The sequence below is a fragment of the Rana temporaria genome, chromosome 11 (assembly GCF_905171775.1).
Source record: "Rana temporaria chromosome 11, aRanTem1.1, whole genome shotgun sequence".
NCBI lineage: Eukaryota > Metazoa > Chordata > Amphibia > Anura > Ranidae > Rana > Rana temporaria.
The window spans coordinates 142,589,774-142,608,993 of NC_053499.1; the positions used below are offsets into that span (position 1 = coordinate 142,589,774).

The following is a 19,220-nucleotide window of genomic DNA, read 5'->3' on the forward strand; positions in this document are numbered from 1 at the left end:
ATTACCTGTAGGACCTATATTACCGGCAGGGTACAGATTACCGGCAGGACCTATATTACCGGCAGGGTACAGATTACTGGCAGGACCTATATTACCGGCAGGGTACAGATTACCGGCAGGACCTATATTACCGGCAGGGTACAGATTACTGGCAGGACCTATATTACTGGCAGGGTACAGATTACCGGCAGGACCTATATTACCGACACATATGGAGATTTTGCATAGTTAATCTGCAATATTTCTGCAGTCAGTGTACAGTATGTGGAGATCAGAATACAAGCACAGCCGATATACAGATGTGAAGTGAAGGACGGGCTGTATACTGGACAGCAGAGATATTGATGACACAGCAGACATTACACAGCAGATCTGGGGGGGGGGGGGGGGGTGGAAGGCTGGATAATATAAGTCAGATATAGGTCACACATACAGACGCAGAGCATCCTGCCATGTGCCCAGCACAGAGACGCAGAGTATCCCACCATGTGGCAAGCACAGAGACACAGAGCATCCTGCCATGTGCCCAGCACAGAGATGCAGACCATCCCACCATGTGTTCAGCACGGAGATGCAGAAAATTCTGCCATGTGTACAGCAGAGAGACACAAAGCATTCCGCCATGTGCCCGTCACAGTGCTGCAGAGCATCCCGTCATGTGTTTAGTACAGAGATGCAGACCAACCCACCTTGCGTTCAGCAAGGAGATGCAGAGCATCCTGCCATGTGTACAGCCTAGAGATGCAGAGCATCTCAAAATGTGTCTAGCACAGAAGTGCAGAGCATCCCTTCACGTGTTTAGTACAGAGATCATGCAGAGCATCCCTTCACGTGTTTAGTACAGAGATGCAGAGCATCCCTTCACGTGTTTAGTACAGAGATGCAGCGCATTCCTACTTGTGATTAGTACAAAGGCACAGAGCATCCTGACCTGGTCGCTGAGCTCCACACACTCTTGTCCCTGTGTCTGTGCTGTGACATTGGCAGCGGTTTGTGACCTTGAAGCTGGGACATCTGGGAGGAATTCAGCACACAGATCCCCCCCCACACAGAAGAAAATGTGCCCCCCCCCCTCCTCTTTAATATTGAGACCCCCCCAATCACTTACCCCATCCCAGCACTCCGGCATGTCTGGTGACACTGGGCAGACCACAGATAAGGTATATAGAGATGGATGTAGACAGAGGCTGCTCAGCTGTGCAGTGCTTTATACAGCCTCTCCTCCTATATCCCCCCTCCCTCCTTTTACTGCAGAGACAGCAGCTGGCTGATTGGGCGACACACACACCCTCCCACCCACACACACACTCATCTTCATGCAAACCTTGAACATCAGGGACCCCCTGACACAGCGCTGTACATAATACAGACACATCTCTCTGTGTAATATACAGCCACCATGTGGGACCAGCCAGACAGGCGATTGGGTATATATACTCTATATCATATACGTGATTTAAATATATAAAGAATGGGAGGGGGAGAGAGGACATGGTGGATCCCTGACACAGCACCGGAGAATATAATATATACAGTACATATATATTTGACCCATAGAGAGAAGAATGGACTCCTCTTTCACCCTCACCTTGCTTATATTTTTTTTAATCCATTGTACCAATAACCTACGCCACAGAAGATTTGGCACTGACTATTTTCAGTGTATGCAATAGTGACACAAATTTACCACACGTGAAAATGAAATACTAAGATAATTACTAATTGTGAGCCCAACATCACCCCTAAACTTTAGTTTATCACTCAGAGCTAAAATAATCTTTCCTCCGATGATGGTGGTATTTTGCCAATCAACCAAATACACCAGCATGGGACAACCAGACACAGGACGGGACAACCAGACACAGGACGGGACATCCAGACACAGGACGGGACAACCAGACACAGGACGGGACAACCAGACACAGGACGGGACAACCAGACACAGGACGGGACATCCAGACACAGGACGGGACAACCAGACACAGGACGGGACAACCAGACACAGGACGGGACAACCAGACACAGGACGGGACAACCAGACACAGGACGGGACATCCAGACACAGGACGGGACATCCAGACACAGGACGGGACAACCAGACACAGGACGGGACAACCAGACACAGGACGAGACAACCAGACACAGGACGAGACAACCAGACACAGGACGAGACAACCAGACACAGGACGGGACAACCAGACACAGGACGAGACAACCAGACACAGGACGAGACAACCAGACACAAGGCAAGATACAATTTGCCGAAAAGAAAGAACAACCTGACAGAAAACAGCTTGACATAAGACAGGACAGCATGGAACAGAGAAGGACAATGTGACACAGCACAGAACAACTTTTCACAGGACCACACAACCTGACAGAGGATTGGACAATATGATGCAGAACAAGACAACGTGACACAGCATGGAAAACCTGACACAGAACGGGACAACCAAAAACAAGGAAGGAGGTAGGATAAATTGACAGAGGACAAAACAACTTGACACAAGACAGGAAAATGTGATGCAGGACAGGCTGGCATGACACAGGACAGTAAAGCATACACAGAACAGGAAAACATGACACGGGACAACACTATACAGGACAAGACAACTTGACACAAGACAGGAAAACATGACAAAGGACAAACTGACACAAAACAGCACAATGTGGCACAGGACAAGATAGGACAAAGCAACAATGTGACATAGGACAGGACAACAAAACCCTTATACAGGGCAGGAAAATATGACACAGGACAAAACACCACGACACAGACCAAATGTCATAGGACAAGCAAACAAACAGGATTGGACAAAGTAACAGACGAGGTGACACAGGATGACATAATGCGAAACAGGACAGGACAATATGATGCGGGACAGATCATGACACAGGGTGTCAAGACAGGAGAATGGGAAACAAGGCAAGATGCAGGACAGTGCAGGATGCCACTAGGGGGCACCATCAGGGTTGCCAGCCTCAGTAAAACCAGGGACAGTATGTAAAGATCTTTTTTTTTCTTTTTTTTTTACATCTGTCCCTGAAATGTCCCTTACCGACATCCTTTTGGTCTAAAAATCCCAAGATTATAGCTGCTTCACCTCTCCAGTACCTTTTCAGTGTGTGTGTGTTTGTATACTGTGTATGTATACTGTATGTGTGTGTGTGTGTGGCCCCATAATCTCCTATTGCCCGGGGGCCCCATGAGTTGTCAGTCCGCCCCTGGACATTATACAGGACCAGACAACCTGACACAGGATGGGAAAACATGCCAAAGCAGAGGACAATCTGACACAATACAGGAAAACATAACATTAGATGGGACAGCCTGGCACAGGAAACAATAATGTAACACAATACAGGACAATGTTATACAGCATAGGACAACCTGATACAGGAGAGGACAATGTTATACAGGACCAGAGAGCCCAACACAGGATGGGACAACATGACATAGGACCAGACAATGTGACACAATCCAGGACTTCATGACACAGAAGAGGACAAGGTAACACAATACAGGACACTGTGACACAGGATGAGATTTGGTGATGCAGGACAGGACAACCTACACAGGATGGGACAATGAAACACAAGATAGGACAGCGTTATACAGAAACAATCTGACACAGGACAGGACAATCTGACACAGGAAAGAACAATTCAACACAATACAGGACAACCTGATACAGAATAAAACAATGGACAGGGCAGGACAACCTGACGGAGGATGAGATAATGTAATACAATTCAGGACAATGTGACCCAGGACAAGACAACCTAAAACAGGAGAGGACAACATAATACAATGCAGGACAATGTGACACAGGATGAGACAAGGTGGCGCAGGACAGGACAACACTATACAAAACCAGACAACATAACACAAGATGGGACAATGCGACACAGAAAGAACAATGTAACACAATATAGGGCAATGTGATACTGGATGTAAAAACATGACACATGAGGAGACAATGTAACACAAGATAGGACAACGTTATATAGAACCAGACAATCTGGCACAGGACAGGACAACATAACACTGGATTAGACAATCTAACACAATGCAGATCAATGCGACACAAGACTGGACAATCTGACACAAGAACAATGTAACACAATACAGGACAACCTCACACAGGACGGGACAACCACACACAGGACGGGACAGCCACACACAGGACGGGACAGCCACACACAGGACGGGACAGCCACACACAGGACGGGACAGCCACACACAGGACGGGACAGCCACACACAGGACGGGACAGCCACACACAGGACGGGACAGCCACACACAGGACGGGACAGCCACACACAGGACGGGACAGCCACACACAGGACGGGACAGCCACACACAGGACGGGACAGCCACACACAGGACGGGACAGCCACACACAGGACGGGACAGCCACACACAGGACGGGACAGCCACACACAGGACGGGACAACCACACAAAGGACGGGACAACGTTATACAGAACCAGACAATCTGATACAGGACAAAATAACACTGGATTAGACAATCTAACACAATGTAGATCAATGCGACACAAGACGGGACAATCTGACACAAGAACAATGTAACACAATACAGGACAACCTCACACAGGACAGGACAACAACACACAGGATGGGACAACGTTATACAGAACCAGACAATCTGATACAGGACAAAATAACACTGGATTAGACAATGTGACACAAAACGGGACAATCTGACACAAGAACAATGTAACACAATACAGGATCACCTGACACACAATCGGACAACAAGACACGGGAGAGGACAACTGGACACAGGATGGAACAATGTGGGCAGTATGGTTCCAGGGTAACAGAGTGTATGGGGGAGGGGAAAAGGTATACAATAATTATTTATACACCATTCAGCAGAAGACAATTGGCAACCAATAAGATATCCTGACATCAAATACAGAGGAAAACTCACCTTCCAGTCAGTGTCGATGGATGCAGAAAGGAAAGTATCGGCTGATTCCTGAAACCACAACAAATGATGGTTATTACTACTGATCTCAATGAAAGGCCCTGCAGACTATCACTCCTAATCTTTCACAGGGTATAACCCACAATACTAAACTCCTGGGTAAAGAAATGTTCCCTACAATGCAATGTTGATTATTAAACATCATGACTTATAGAAGGGGGCCTTCCTTAATTTCATTATGGGCCGCATCAGCACTGTGGTTACCATCAAAGGGCCAGTTTTATCTGTAATGCCTCGTACACACGACCGGTTTTCCCATCGGGAAAACTGCCATGATAGCTTTCGGCCTGGAAAACCAACCATGTGTATGCTCCATTGCAGTTTTCCCGACAGGAAAACCGCCGGGATTTCCAGCGGTTTTTAAGCCGGCAGTTTACCTATGGGGAAAACCTGCGGGGGAGCATACACACGGCAGGGTTTCCTGACCAAAGCTCTCATGGCAGTTTTCCTGTCGGGAAACCCGGCCGTGTGTAGGGGGCAAAAAGCTACCGAGCAGATTCTCGGTTTTCCCGGTGGACTATTTACCATCGGGAAAACCGATCATGTGTACAAGGCATCACACTAGATTTCCAGAGTACCCCTTCCAGAGTACCCCTCCACCTTACATCAGTTGTCAAGCCCCCCCCCCCAACGTCAGAAGTCAAGAGTCCAGTGCACCCCTGAGAGTCGTCTCAGCAAAAATGTGCAGGGTCTGGTGGAGGACTGGAAGAGGGCTGAAGTCAGCTGCCAGAGTCTTCTGAATGTTGAGACCAGGGGGGGCAGGGACGAGGGGATGCTGCAGCTGTACAGTTCTGTCTGTCCTCCTCTCCACTACTAACTTCTATGACGGTGGGGGGGTTGCAGAGACGAGCCTCTCCGTGGCTGCATGCAGAACCGCAGGATCTGCGGGAGAAGTTCTGTCCTCCTCTCTGCTGCCAACTACTGAGACCAGGTGGGGGCAGAGACAAGGGGGGCGCGGCAGCTGCTGGAGAGGTGTGAGGGCCACATGACATGGCCTGGCAGACTGGATTTGGCCCACGGGCCTTGTGTTTGACACATGTGCTTTACAGAGTCATGCAGGATTAGGATCAATGCTCTACAGAGTACAGATGTGTGAGGATTAGGAGTAATACTCTACTGATATGTAGTATTAGGAGTAATACTCTACAGAGTTATGTAGGGTTAGGATTAATGCTCTACAGATGTGTGAGGATTAGAAGTAATCATCTATTGATATGTAGTATTAGGAGTAATACTATACAGAGTCATGCAGGATTAGGATTAATGCTTTACAGAGTACAGATGTGTGAGGATTAGGAGTAATCATCTACTGATATGTAGTATTAGGAGTAATACTCTACAGAGTTATGTAGGGTTAGGAGTAATACTCTACAGAGTTGTGTAGGGTTAGGAGTAATATACTACAGGGTTGTGTAGGGTTAGGAGTAATATACTACAGAGTTATGTAGGGTTAGGAGTAATATAATACAGAGTTATGTAGGGTTAGGAGTAATATACTACAGAGTTGTGTAGTATTAGGAGTGATTCTCTAGAGTCATATGGTATTAGGAGCATTACTCTACTGACATGTAGTATTCAGAGTAATACTTTACAAATCTTTGTAAGATTAGGAGTGATAGTGTACAAAGTCATGTACTATTATGAGTAATATTTTATAAATCTGAGTAGGAGGGATACGCTACAGAGTGATGCAGGATTAGCAGTAATACCGTACAAAGTCATGCTGGATTAGGAGTGATACTGTAAAATATTACTCTTATACTATGGGACTCTTCTTTCATTAATACTACAAATTAAATTTTACAATCTATTGCTGGAATACAGATTCTTATTCTATGAAAATATTTCATTATCAGACATCCAATACTCTACAGAGTTCAGATGTGTGAGGATTAGGAGTAATACTCTACTGATATGTAGTATTAGGAGTAATATTATACAGAGTCATGCAGGATTAGGATTAATTTTCTTCAGTACAAGAAGAATTTTTTTTTTTTAAATGGAGGGAATGAAGAAAAAAAGAGATTTCTTGTGTTGCCTGTTATTTTAGTAAGTTAGGTAAGTAAGGGTAGAGGAAAGGTAGATCTGTAGGTGGTGTAGGTAAGCGAGGTGCTGAGAAGGGAGATTTGTAGGTGGGTGCATGTAGGTGAGGGCGAGGGCAGGGTAGATTTGCAGGTGAGTGTAGATAATGGAGAGTCCAGGGAAGGGAGATCTGCAGGTGGGTGTAGGTAAGTGAGGGTAAAGGAATGATAGATCTGCAGGAGGGTGTAGGTAAGGAGGAGTGCAGGGAAGGGAGATCTGCAGGTGGGTGTTGGTAAGTGATGGTTAAGGGAAGTGAAATCTGTATGTGGGTGTAGGTAAGGGAGGGTTAAGGGAAGTGAGATCTGCATGATGCTGTAGGTAGTGAGAGTATAGGGAGAGGGTATGTACAGGTGGTAATGGGTAAATGAGGGTGCAGAGAGAGGACCCATGCTGGTGGGTGTAGATAAGTGAGGGTTCAGGTAGAGGATAGGTACTAGTGGGAGTAGGTGAGGGTGAAGGGAGAGGTGTGGGTGGGAGTAGGAAAGCGAGGGTGCAGGGAGAAGGAAGGTGCGAGTGATAGTAGCTATGTGAGGGTGCAGGGAGAGGATACATCTTGGTGGGTGTAAGTAAATGAGGGTTCAGGGAAAAGATAGGTGCTTGTGAGCGTATGTAAGTGGGAAAGCAGGGAGAGGATAGGTGCTGGGTGTAGGTAAGTGAGGGTCATAGGCGTGCACACAGATTCCCCCTACTGACCTGGCTCCCCTTCCTTCCCCCTACAGCACTGCTGGCTTCCCTCCTCTTCCACCGGTTGTTGCTGTGGATGTTTTAGAATGGGTTAGGAAAGGGGCCAGTAATTATGCCATTTACCGGCCCCTTCCCTTTCTGAATGAACATTGTGAGTGTTTGAGCTTTGGGGGGCACACTCTAATGCCAAAGGCTTTGGGGGGGGGGGGGCACACCTATGGTGAGGGTATAGGGAAAGGATAGGTGCTGGGGGTGTAGGTGAGGGTACAGGGAAAGCATAGGTGCTGGTGGGTGTAGGTAGGTAGGAAAGTAGGGAGAGGATAGGTGCTGGTGGGTTTACGGTAAGTGAGAAAGCAGAGAGATAAAGAGAGAGAGAAAGGGATAGGTGTAGGTGGATGAAGGTAAGTGGGGGTTCAGGGATAAGACTGGTGCTGGGGGATGTCCGTGGTGTTGTAGGCGCACAGAGGTAGGCGCACAGCCTTGATGACACTTACCATCTCAGTGTCTTGCCCTCTCAGTAGGGGTTTCTCTTCAGGGAAGCGCAGCTCACTCATTCCCGTAATACTGAGCTCCGGCAGCAGCAAACCTGCAGATTAACACAAAACAATTCACCAGGACAGCAACCTGCAGACAAGATCTGCCCCACCAGGACAGCAACCTGCAGACAAGATCTGCCCCACCAGGACAGCAACCTGCAGACAAGATCTGCCCCACCAGGACAGCAACTTGCAGACAAGATCTGCCCCACTACTCAACCTGCAGACAAGATCTGCCCCACTACTCAACCTGCAGACAAGATCTGCCCCACTACTCAACCTGCAGACAAGATCTGCCCCACTACTCAACCTGCAGACAAGATCTGCCCCACTACTCAACCTGCAAACAATATGGGGATATTGAAATAGTGTCTCTGTATAGAAAATCAGAGTATTTATAAGGGGTCTCGGTGTAGACAGTTGGGTGAGAGGTCTCAATATAGACAGTCCAGGTATTGATGGGGTGTCTCTGTATAGACAGCAAGGATATTGAGGAGAAGTCTCAGTACAGACAGTCGGGGTATTGAGGCGTCCCGGTATAGCCAGGGTATTGATGAGGTGTCTTGGTATAGACAATTAGGGTGTTGATGAGGTGTCTTTGTGTAGAGAGTCAAGGTATTGATGAGGTATCTTGGTAATGACAGTCAGGTTAGTAATCAGGGGTATTGATGAGGGGGTCTTGGATAGAGACAGCCAGGATAATGATGAGATGTCTCGCTATAGACCGTAAAGTAGCGATGAGGGGTATTGTGATGACAGTCGGAGTATTGATGAGGGGGTCTCGGATAGAGACAGTCAGGGTATTGATAAGGTATCTCGGTTGGTATAGACAGTGGGGGTATTGATGCGGGATCTTTGTATAGATAGTTGAGATATTGATGAGGTGTCTCGATATATAGACAGTTGGGATGTTGATGAAGTGTCTCGATATAGACAGTTGGGATGTTGATGAAGTGTCTCGATATAGACAGTTGGGATGTTGATGAAGTGTCTCATACAGAGACAGTCAAGTCATTGATAAGGGGTCTTAGTATAGACAGTCAGGGTATTGATGAGGGGTATTAGTATAGACAGTCAGGGCATTGATGAGGTGTCTCGTATAGAGACAGTCAGTCTCCGATGTTTGCTGACTCACCCTGGTGTCACAGTGAGGTGCGATCAGTTACGTAGTTCCTGATTGGAAACTGTGAACTTCCAGCTGCTGAATCTTCTCCTGAGAAACCTCAATATAACCCTCTATATACCCCTTATGTGTATATAAACCTCCTCTCTATATACACCTCAGCCTCCTTCTATATACTCCTCATCTCTATATAATCCACAGCCTCCTTCTATACACCCTTTATCTCTATATAACCATCAGCCCCCTCCATATAACCCTCATCTCTATATACCCCCATCAACAAAATACCCCCAGTCTATATACCCCTAATCTCTATATACCCCACACCCCCTCTATATATTTCTCAGCCCCCCTCTATACACCCCACTTTCTCTATATACCTGTCATCCTCATCCCAATTTACTCTTCATCCACCCCCTTTCATATACCCCCTCAATATATGCCTCACCCACTCCTTACCCCCCCAATGTATCATTCATCCCTGAATAGACTCCCAATCCTATAATTCATCTTTTATTCCTGCATAGACCCCTCCTCCATCCCTCTTCTATACTGTGTACCTTTCATCTCTAAATATTCCCCTCAATATATCATTCACCTCTCCTCCTCTATATACCCCTCACCCCAATATACACGTCATCCACCCCCTTCATATATCCCTCGCCCTGTCCTCTTTATATACCCCCTTAATATTGCTCACCCCCCCTATATAACCCTTCTTCACAGTAGATCTTTCTATATCCCCCCTGCCCCCCCTCTTCGAAACAGCCACCCCACCCTACAATCCCCTCCTCTATTTATCTCTCCCCCACCTATATACCAAACCTCAGTAAAGCCCCCACCCAAACACACTCCAAATATTTCGCACCCTCCACCTCCTAAAGATATACATAGCATATCACTGACACCTCCAGCTCCTCCGTCTCCCTACCTGTCCTCCGTTTGCCTGCCCTGAAGATCCCTCATTTTGAAATCTCCCCCCACTATTTACCCCAGCCCCCCCATTCCAATCGTCCATCCCTCTTCTTCAACCTCTAAATGATCCCCCAGCGTCCCTCAGTGCTACATTTCCAGCCTCCCGATCTGCATGGAGTGTGAAAGTTCCCTTCTCTGAACTTCCAGCAGCTGCAGTAATCCTATCTCATGCTGCAGCAGCTGCGACTGTGATGGGTGCTGTGCTCCGGATGGACACTCACCTCTCTCCTCCCCATGCCACAGAGACATCAGGGAGGAAAACATCTTCTAGCATCTGCATGCAGAGCCCTGACTCAATCCTCGCTCTCTGCCAACAGACTACACCCATCCCTCTCACTGCCAGATCCCCCCTCCCCCTACCGGGCACAAACCTCACACCCACCTGTGCCCTACACCACCGACCCTCCTCCAACTGACACCATCCTTACCCCCACCTCTGTTCTACACCATCTACCCTCCTCCACCTGACACCATCCTTATACCTACCTCTGCTCTACACCATCTACCCTCCTCCACCTGACACCATCCTCACACCTACCTCTGCTCTACACCATCTACCCTCCTCCACCTGACACCATCCTTACCCCCACCTCTGTTCTACACCATCTACCCTCCTCCACCTGACACCATCCTTACCCCCACCTCTGTTCTACACCACCAACCCTCCTCCACCTGACACCATCCTTACCCCCACCTCTGTTCTACACCATCTACCCTCCTCCACCTGACACCATCCTCATACCTACCTCTGCTCTACACCACCGACCCTCCTCCAACTGACACCGTCCTTACCCCCACCTCTGCTCTACACCATCTACCCTCCTTCACCTGACACCATCCTTATACCTACCTCTGCTCTACACCATCTACACTCCTCCACCTGACACCATCCTCACACCTACCTCTGCTCTACACCACCAACCCTCCTTCACCTGACACCATCCTTATACCTACCTCTGCTCTACACCATCTACACTCCTCCACCTGACACCATCCTCACACCTACCTCTGCTCTACACCATCTACCCTCCTCCAACTGACACCATCCTTACCCCCACCTCTGTTCTACACCATCCTTACCCCCACCTCTGTTCTACACCATCTACCCTCCTCCACCTGACACCATCCTTATACCTACCTCTGCTCTACACCATCTACCCTCCTCCACCTGACACCATCCTCACACCTACCTCTGCCCTACAGCATCTACACCCCTCCGCCTGACACCATCCTCACGCCTACCTCTGCCCTACACCACCAACCCTCCTCCACCTGACACCAATCTAATGCCCACTTCTGCTCTACACCACAAGTCCTCCTCCACCTGACACCATCCTCATACCCACCTCTGCTCTACACATCTACCCTCCTCCACCTGACACTATCCTCATACCCACTTCTGCTCTACACCATCTACCCTCCTCCACCTGACACTATCCTCATACCCACTTCTGCTCTACACCATCTACCCTCCTCCACCTGACACAATCATCACACCCACCTCTGCCTTACAACATCTACCCTCCTCCACCTGACACAATCATCACACCCACCTCTGCCTTACAACATCTACCCTCCTCCACCTGACACCATCCTCATACCCACTTCTGCTCTACACCACCAGTTCTCCTCCAGCTGACATCATCCTCATACCCACCTCTGCTCTACACCATCTACCCTCCTCCACCTGACACCATCCACATACCTACCTCTGCTCTACACCACCAGTCCTCCTCCACCTGACACCATCCTCATACCCACTTCTGCTCTACACATCTACCCTCCTCCACCTGACACCATCCTCACACCTATCTGTACCCTACACCATCTACCCTCCTCCGCCTGACATCATCCTCACACCTACCTCTACCCTACACCATCTACCCTCCTCCACCTGACACCATCCTCACACCTACCTCTGCTCTACACCATCAGTCCTCCTCCACCTGACACCATCCTCATACCCACTTCTGCTCTACACATCTACCCTCCTCCACCTGACACCCACTTCTGCTCTACACCATCTACCCTCCTCCACCTGACACCATCCTCACACCTATCTCTACCCTACACCATCTACCCTCCTCCGCCTGACATCATCCTCACACCTACCTCTGCCTTACACCATCTACCCTTCTCCACCTGACACCATCCTCACACCCATCTCTGCTCTACACCACTGGCCCTTATCCACCTGAAACTGTCCTCATACCCATTCTGCTCTACACCATCTACCCTCCTCCACCTGACACCATTTTCACACCCACTTCTGCTCTACACCAATGTTTCTCAACTCCAGTCCTCAAGTACCACCAACAGATCATGTTTTCAGGCTTTCCATTATTTTGCACAGGTGATTTGATCTGTAATTACCACAGCGGTTTCATCTGAGGGAAATCCTAAAAACATGGCCTGTTGGGGGTGCTTGAGAACTGGAGTTAAGAAACCTTGCTCTACGCCACTGGCCTTCCCCCACCTGACACCATCCCACCCACCTCTATCCTATACTACCGACCCTCATCCACCTGAAATTATCCTCACACCCACTCCTGTCCTATACTACAGACCGACCCTCATCCACCTGACAATATCCTCACACCCATCTTTGTCCTACACCACCAACTCTCCTCCACCTGACACCATCCTCATACCCACCTCTATCCTACACCATGACCCTCCTTCACCTGACATCATCCTCACACCCACCCCTGCCCTATACTACCAACCCTCCTCAACATGACACCATCTTCACACCCACCTCTATCCTATACTATGAACGTCCGCCACCTAAGTCCATCCTCACACCCACCTCTGCTCTATACCACCACGATCCTCCTTCGCTTGACACCATCCTCACATCCACCTCCGCTCTACACCACTGACCCTCCTCCACCTGACACCATCATCACACCTACTTCTGCTCAGCACCACAGACCCTCCTCCACCTGACATCATCACACCTACTTCTGCTCAGCACCACAGACCCTCCTCCACCTGACACCATCATCACACCTACTTCTGCTCAGCACCACGGACCCTTCTCCACCTGACACCATCATCACACCGACTTCTGCTCTACACCATCAACCCTCCTCCATTTGACATAGTCTTCCTGTCCAACTCTGCCTTACAACCCCGACCCTCCTCCACCCGACACCACTCTGACACCCACCTCTGTCCTATACCATGATCCTCCTCCACCCGACACCATCCTCACACCTACCTCTACCCTACACTACTGACCCACCTTTACCTGATATTGTCTTCACACCCAACTCTGCCTGATTATCTCCTACTCTATTAGCTTTTAGACGATCCCTGAAAACCCTCCACTTCAGAGAAGCTTATCCTGCCCACACCTAAGGCTGCATTCACACCTAGGCGTTTTAACGCCCGCCGCTATTGCAGCCTGTAATACGCTGGAGGGGTGATTTTACATTGTCGGCTATGGAGATGGTTCACATCTCCACGCCGAACGCCGAAACGCCTGAAGCTCAAAACAAGTCCCGGACCCTTTTTTTCGGGCGACTTCGGCGTTCGGGGCATAGCCGACAATGTTAAAATCACCCCTCCAGCAAAAAACAAGGCTCAAAAACGACGCGTTTTGTCTCCGCAAATCGCTGGAAAAAACGCCTATTTTATGTCGCCGCAATATGCCGCATATCGCCTACGCAAAGGTGTGCATGCAGCCTAACTGTAGTTTCATTTTCTCCATCAGTTCATCCCCCACAGTTATCACCTCGTTTCACTTGACCCCCCCTCTTAGATTGTAAGCTCTAATAAGCAGGGCCCTCAGATTCCTCCTGCATTGAATTGTATTGAAATTGTACTGTCTGCTCTCATGTTGTAATGCTCTGCGCAAACAATTAGCGCTATATAAATCCTGTGTAATAATACATAACAATAGTTAGGAGAATTTGAAGATTGTTTTGTACAAATGACTACCTGTGCTACTGAGATAGTGTGCAGCATCCCGCCCCTTCCATTGGATAGTCTGAGTGGGTGGCAACGCACATATAGCGATGGGGATCTGCAATCAAATATTATCCTCTCTGTGGGGTCCCATTTATATGTGTGCGTTTTTGATCCCAGAAGCAGGAAAAGTAATCTTTCTATATGTTTTATCTCTTTTATTTTTAATACTGTTTTTTTGTGTATGTCTCACTCTCTTATGTTATGTTTTTATATCTTTTGTGCACATTTCTGTAACTTTTTCTATGCACTGCCCACCTAGGAATTCTAAAAATAATAATTAAAAGCAGTATGGATTTTTTTTTTTTAAGGTGAAATTAATAAAGTGATTGTAAAGGTTGGTTTTGCACAAAGCAGCCTGCATCCTCCTCTTCTCGGGTCCTTCTTCTCTGCTCCTAGCCCCTCCCTCCTTTAAGTGCCCCTCAGCTATAAGATTGCTACTGGGTAGAGCTGCACAATTAATCGTTAAAATATTGTGATCTCGATTAAATGCAGGAAGTTTAACCACTTCTTACGTGTTAGAGACTTCAAGGAGGTGTGAATTACTGGGCGTGCCACAATGCATACTGGGAAATGTAGTTCTTACATGACCGAGCGCCGCAAACCAGGAAGTGAATGAGAGAACAGAAACTAGAATGCCGGAGGTGATATAGATGAAGGAATTTAATAGGTATTTACTCTTTTTTTTAACAGAATCATTGCACTATTCTGTCTGTCTACCTTGCAGACATTGGGCCAGATCCACAAAGAACTGCCTATCTTTAGGCAGGCGTAGCGCATCTCAGATACACTACGCCACCGTAACTTAGAGCGGAGGTTCCTTATCCAGAAAGAATTTGCGCCGTAAGTTACGGCGGCGTAGTGTAAATGTGTCGGCGTAAGGGCGCGAAATTCAAATGACTAAGATGTGGGCGTCTTTTATGTTAATTCATCTTGACCCCACGTAAAGGCCTTTTTTTTTAAAAGCGCTTGCGCTGTCCATGGGGGTATCCCAGTGTGCATGCTCGAAATCACGTCGCAAATAATCAATGCTTTCGACGTGAACGTAATTTACGCAAAGCCCTATTTGCGAACGTTTTAAGCAAACAACGGAAAATTCAACGCTGTCCCGACGTCCATACCTAACATTGCGTACACCTCATAGAAGCAGGGGTAATGTTAGGCCGAAAAAAGCCTTACGTAAACGACGTAAAAAAATGCGCCGGGCGGACGTACGTTTGAGAATCGGCGTATCTAGCCAATCTGCATACTCTACGCGGAAATCAACGGAAGCGCCACCTAGCGGCCAGCGTAAATATGCACCTAAGATCCGACGGCGTACTAAGACGTACGTCAGTCGGATCTAGTCCACATTCAGGTGTATCTTGTTTTGTGGATACAAAACAAAGATACAACGGCGCATCGTATAACTTACGCGGCGTATCAATAGATGTTTTCCTTTACAACTCCTTTAAAGTCCAAATCTTTTTCTGACACTTGTTAAAGTTAAAATCAATATTTTTTGCTCGAAAATTACTTGGAACCCCCAAACATTATATATATTTTAGCAGAGACCCTAGGGAATAAAATGCCAATTGCTGCAATATTTTATGTCCCCCTTTATTTGCCCAGCGGTCTTTCAAATGCAATTTTTTGAGGAAAGAAAATACACTTTAAAGGGGTGGTTCCCCTAAAAATAAACTTTTGACATCGCATTTAGCAAATAAATTACAATTAGAATCGGCTTGTTTTATTTAAAAAATACCTCCGTACGTATCGTTTCCTATATTCGGTCCCACCGCCACTTCCGGGTACGATGCAGGCGGTGGGCGTTCCTAATTGATGGACAGGCATCCGACCGACGCATCCATCGCGTCACGAGATGCCGAAAAAAGCCGAACGTCGGTGCGGCTCTATACGGCGCATGCGCACCGACGTTCGGCTTTTTTCGGCATCTCGTGACGCGATGGATGCGTCGGTCGGATGCCTGTCCATCAATTAGGAACGCCCACCGCCTGCATCGTACCCGGAAGTGGCGGTGGGACCGAATATAGGAAACGATACGTACGGAGGTATTTTTTAAATAAAACAAGCCGATTCTAATTGTAATTTATTTGCTAAATGCGATGTCAAAAGTTTATTTTTAGGGAAACCACCCCTTTAATGAATAATAATAAAAAAAAAAAATAAAAAAAAACAGTAAAGTTGGCCCAATTTTTTTTGTTTTAATGTGAAGGATGATGTTACGCCGCAAGAATCGTGATCTATCTTCTAAGCAAAAAATTGTTGATTCTCATTTTACCCAGAATCGTGCAGCTCTACTACAGGGGGCACCGAAGTGGAATCAGAGCTCCGTGTATCCATTCAGACACGGAAGCCCTGACCTGGCCCTGCCCCCTCTCTCCCCTGATTGGCTGAATGACTTTGCTTGACAGCCACGGAAGCTAATGGTGCCCCTGCTCTGTCTCAGCCAATCAGGAGGAGTGTCCTGGATGGCTGAGGGGATTGTGGACATCGCTGGAGAGAGAAGGGGCTCAGGTAACTAATTAGGGGGTGCTGGAGGGGCTGCTACACACAGATTTTTATTGTAATGCATAGAATACATTAAGATAAAAAAAAAAAAACTTCTGCCTTTAAAGCGGTAGTAAAGTCTTCTTTTTCACTTTTACCTACAGGTAAGCCTATAATAAGGCTTACCTGTAGGTAAAAAGACCTTTGCATGCAGCTGCTGACTTTAGCGGCACATGGGCTCTGAGTGCTCGACTGAATGTCCGTCAGATGCTGCCGGAACTTGCCGGAAAGAAGTCTCCCAAACGCATGCGAGGGAGTGACGATATCGCGGCTCTGGCCACTCACAGTGCCGGAGCCACGATACCCAGAAGACACGCCGAGCGAAAATATCAGCTTCCTCGGCGTGGACTGAGATCACCTGTCAACGCCTCGTTCTAAGGTAAGTATTTCATAATGAGCTAGTATGCTAGTATACACACAAACATGTTATACTTACCTCCACTGTGCAGCTCGTTTTGCACAGAGTGGCCCCAAACCTGGTCTTCTGGGGTCCCTCGGCGGCTGTTTCGGCTCCCCCCCCCCCCCAGCAATGACTCAACATCTTCATGCGAGCGAGCTCGCATGGTGCTGAGTCTTTGCGGACGCGCTCCTGTAAAAAAAGCCGGTGGCCATAGCTGCCGACTGTATCACTCGGCCCCGCCCCCGGTGCGCTGCGTCATTGGATGTGATTGACAGCAGCGTGAGCCAATGGCTGCGCTGCTTTCAATCAACCAATGACAGAGCCGGGAAGATGGCCGAGAAGCCTGTGCATTCACAGCGCAGGACTTTCGAGGGGTCAGGTAAGTAAAGGGGGGGTTCGGGGGGCCTATAATCAGTAGATGTTTTTTCACCTGAATGCATTCTAAAAAACTTTTACCTTTACAACATCTTTAAGGCATGAGGGGGTTGGGTGTGAAGAAAGCTAATTGGATGTAAGAATGGTGTCCGAGACGAGTGAAGCACACACCACACACACACACACACACACACACACTGCCCTCCAAAGTAGTTACAGGTTAACTAAACCAAGCAGTATTACTAGCATTAGCATGAACAAAAACCCACAGTCCCAACCTGCAATACCACCGGCCACTACTAGAAGAAGACTAAACCAATATCTAGCTGGCCGGACACACATAAGCAGATGTAAATCTCACATACAATCTGGTGTACTCGAATGGTGTGGTAGTTAGGCGATTACCCAAGATATCCTGTGAGCTGGAATTCTATTCCATCATCGTTCACACACACACACACACACACACACACACACACACACACAGAGACACACAGACCCGGTCTGACAATGAGATCTGTCCCTACCTATGACAAACTTCCACACACTGCTAATAATCTGCATACAATCATCTTGTTCTCTGCTAACCACTGCAATACAGAGAACTCAAGGGATCAGCCACACCATACAAGATTAATAATGACAACCGAGCATACAGGCACTGACGATACAACTTCATGCGCAACAGTTTCTGCAGATTTGTGTTTTTAAGGGAAATAAAAAAGCAGCTAATTAAAGTGGTGCTCCACCCAAAAGGGGAAGCTTTTGTGTGGGGGGGGGGGGTACCTAGTATTGACAGGTACCCGCTCCCACTTCGGCTTGGAGATTAGGAGCTGGGTGCATGGATTAGGGGGGCTGTGCCCCTAATGAGCGACCACCACTGTTCCAGTCTAAGGTCAGCTATCACTACCCAAGCCAACTACCTTCTACTGGGTAACACACTGCTTACTCTATAACCATTGATCATTCTCCACCATGCTAACTCAACTAACACTGTCTTCCAATACCAACTCTTCTCTACACAATTCTCATAATAAGCACCCTGCCCTACACCACGGATTCTACCACAGACCCTCCCAACGCAATACACCCATCTTCCCTATACCTGCACCTTCCACCCTACATTCCTGACTATCCTTCACATGAAACCATCCTGGTGCCACCACCTGCTCCAGAAAAAAATAATTAGCACCCTTGTTCTGTATTCTCAACATTACAATATCTAGCATACAGGAGTGAATATCATATTAACATACTACTATTACGTAACATAAATAAAACAGTTATAATGGGGGCAAAAATAGGAACCTAAAATCCCTTCAATAATATACAGTGAGGAAGAGCATAAATGGCATTTACATGTCATCACTTCCATCGCAAATCCAAAAAAAGAGGAATTGTGTATTAAAAAGACATTGAGGAGGTCACATATTATGCAGTATACATTTACTAGAGAGATGTCACACAGTGTATACAGATCCCAGAAAGAGATCAACCTTGGCACAGTGT

General features: G+C 47.6%; 1 protein-coding gene across 6 annotated transcripts in view; it reads right to left on the bottom strand.

Annotated features, from left to right (window-relative positions):
- Positions 1-19,220, bottom strand: part of NDRG4 (NDRG family member 4) — a 48,467-nt gene that overhangs the window by 20,265 nt on the left and 8,982 nt on the right. For 2 of the 6 annotated variants that reach the window (XM_040329273.1, XM_040329271.1), the window contains exons 1-3: positions 10,636-10,729; positions 8,275-8,366; positions 4,958-5,005 (exon numbers count right to left, since the gene is read on the bottom strand). In XM_040329273.1, the coding sequence (XP_040185207.1) occupies positions 4,958-5,005; positions 8,275-8,366; positions 10,636-10,678 (183 nt within the window). In that variant the 5' untranslated portion in view covers positions 10,679-10,729. Of the gene's footprint in view, positions 1-1,108; positions 1,219-4,957; positions 5,006-8,274; positions 8,367-10,635; positions 10,730-19,220 lie in introns of those variants that run through there. The other 4 variants (XM_040329272.1, XM_040329275.1, XM_040329277.1 and 1 more) reach the window with 2 other exon arrangements.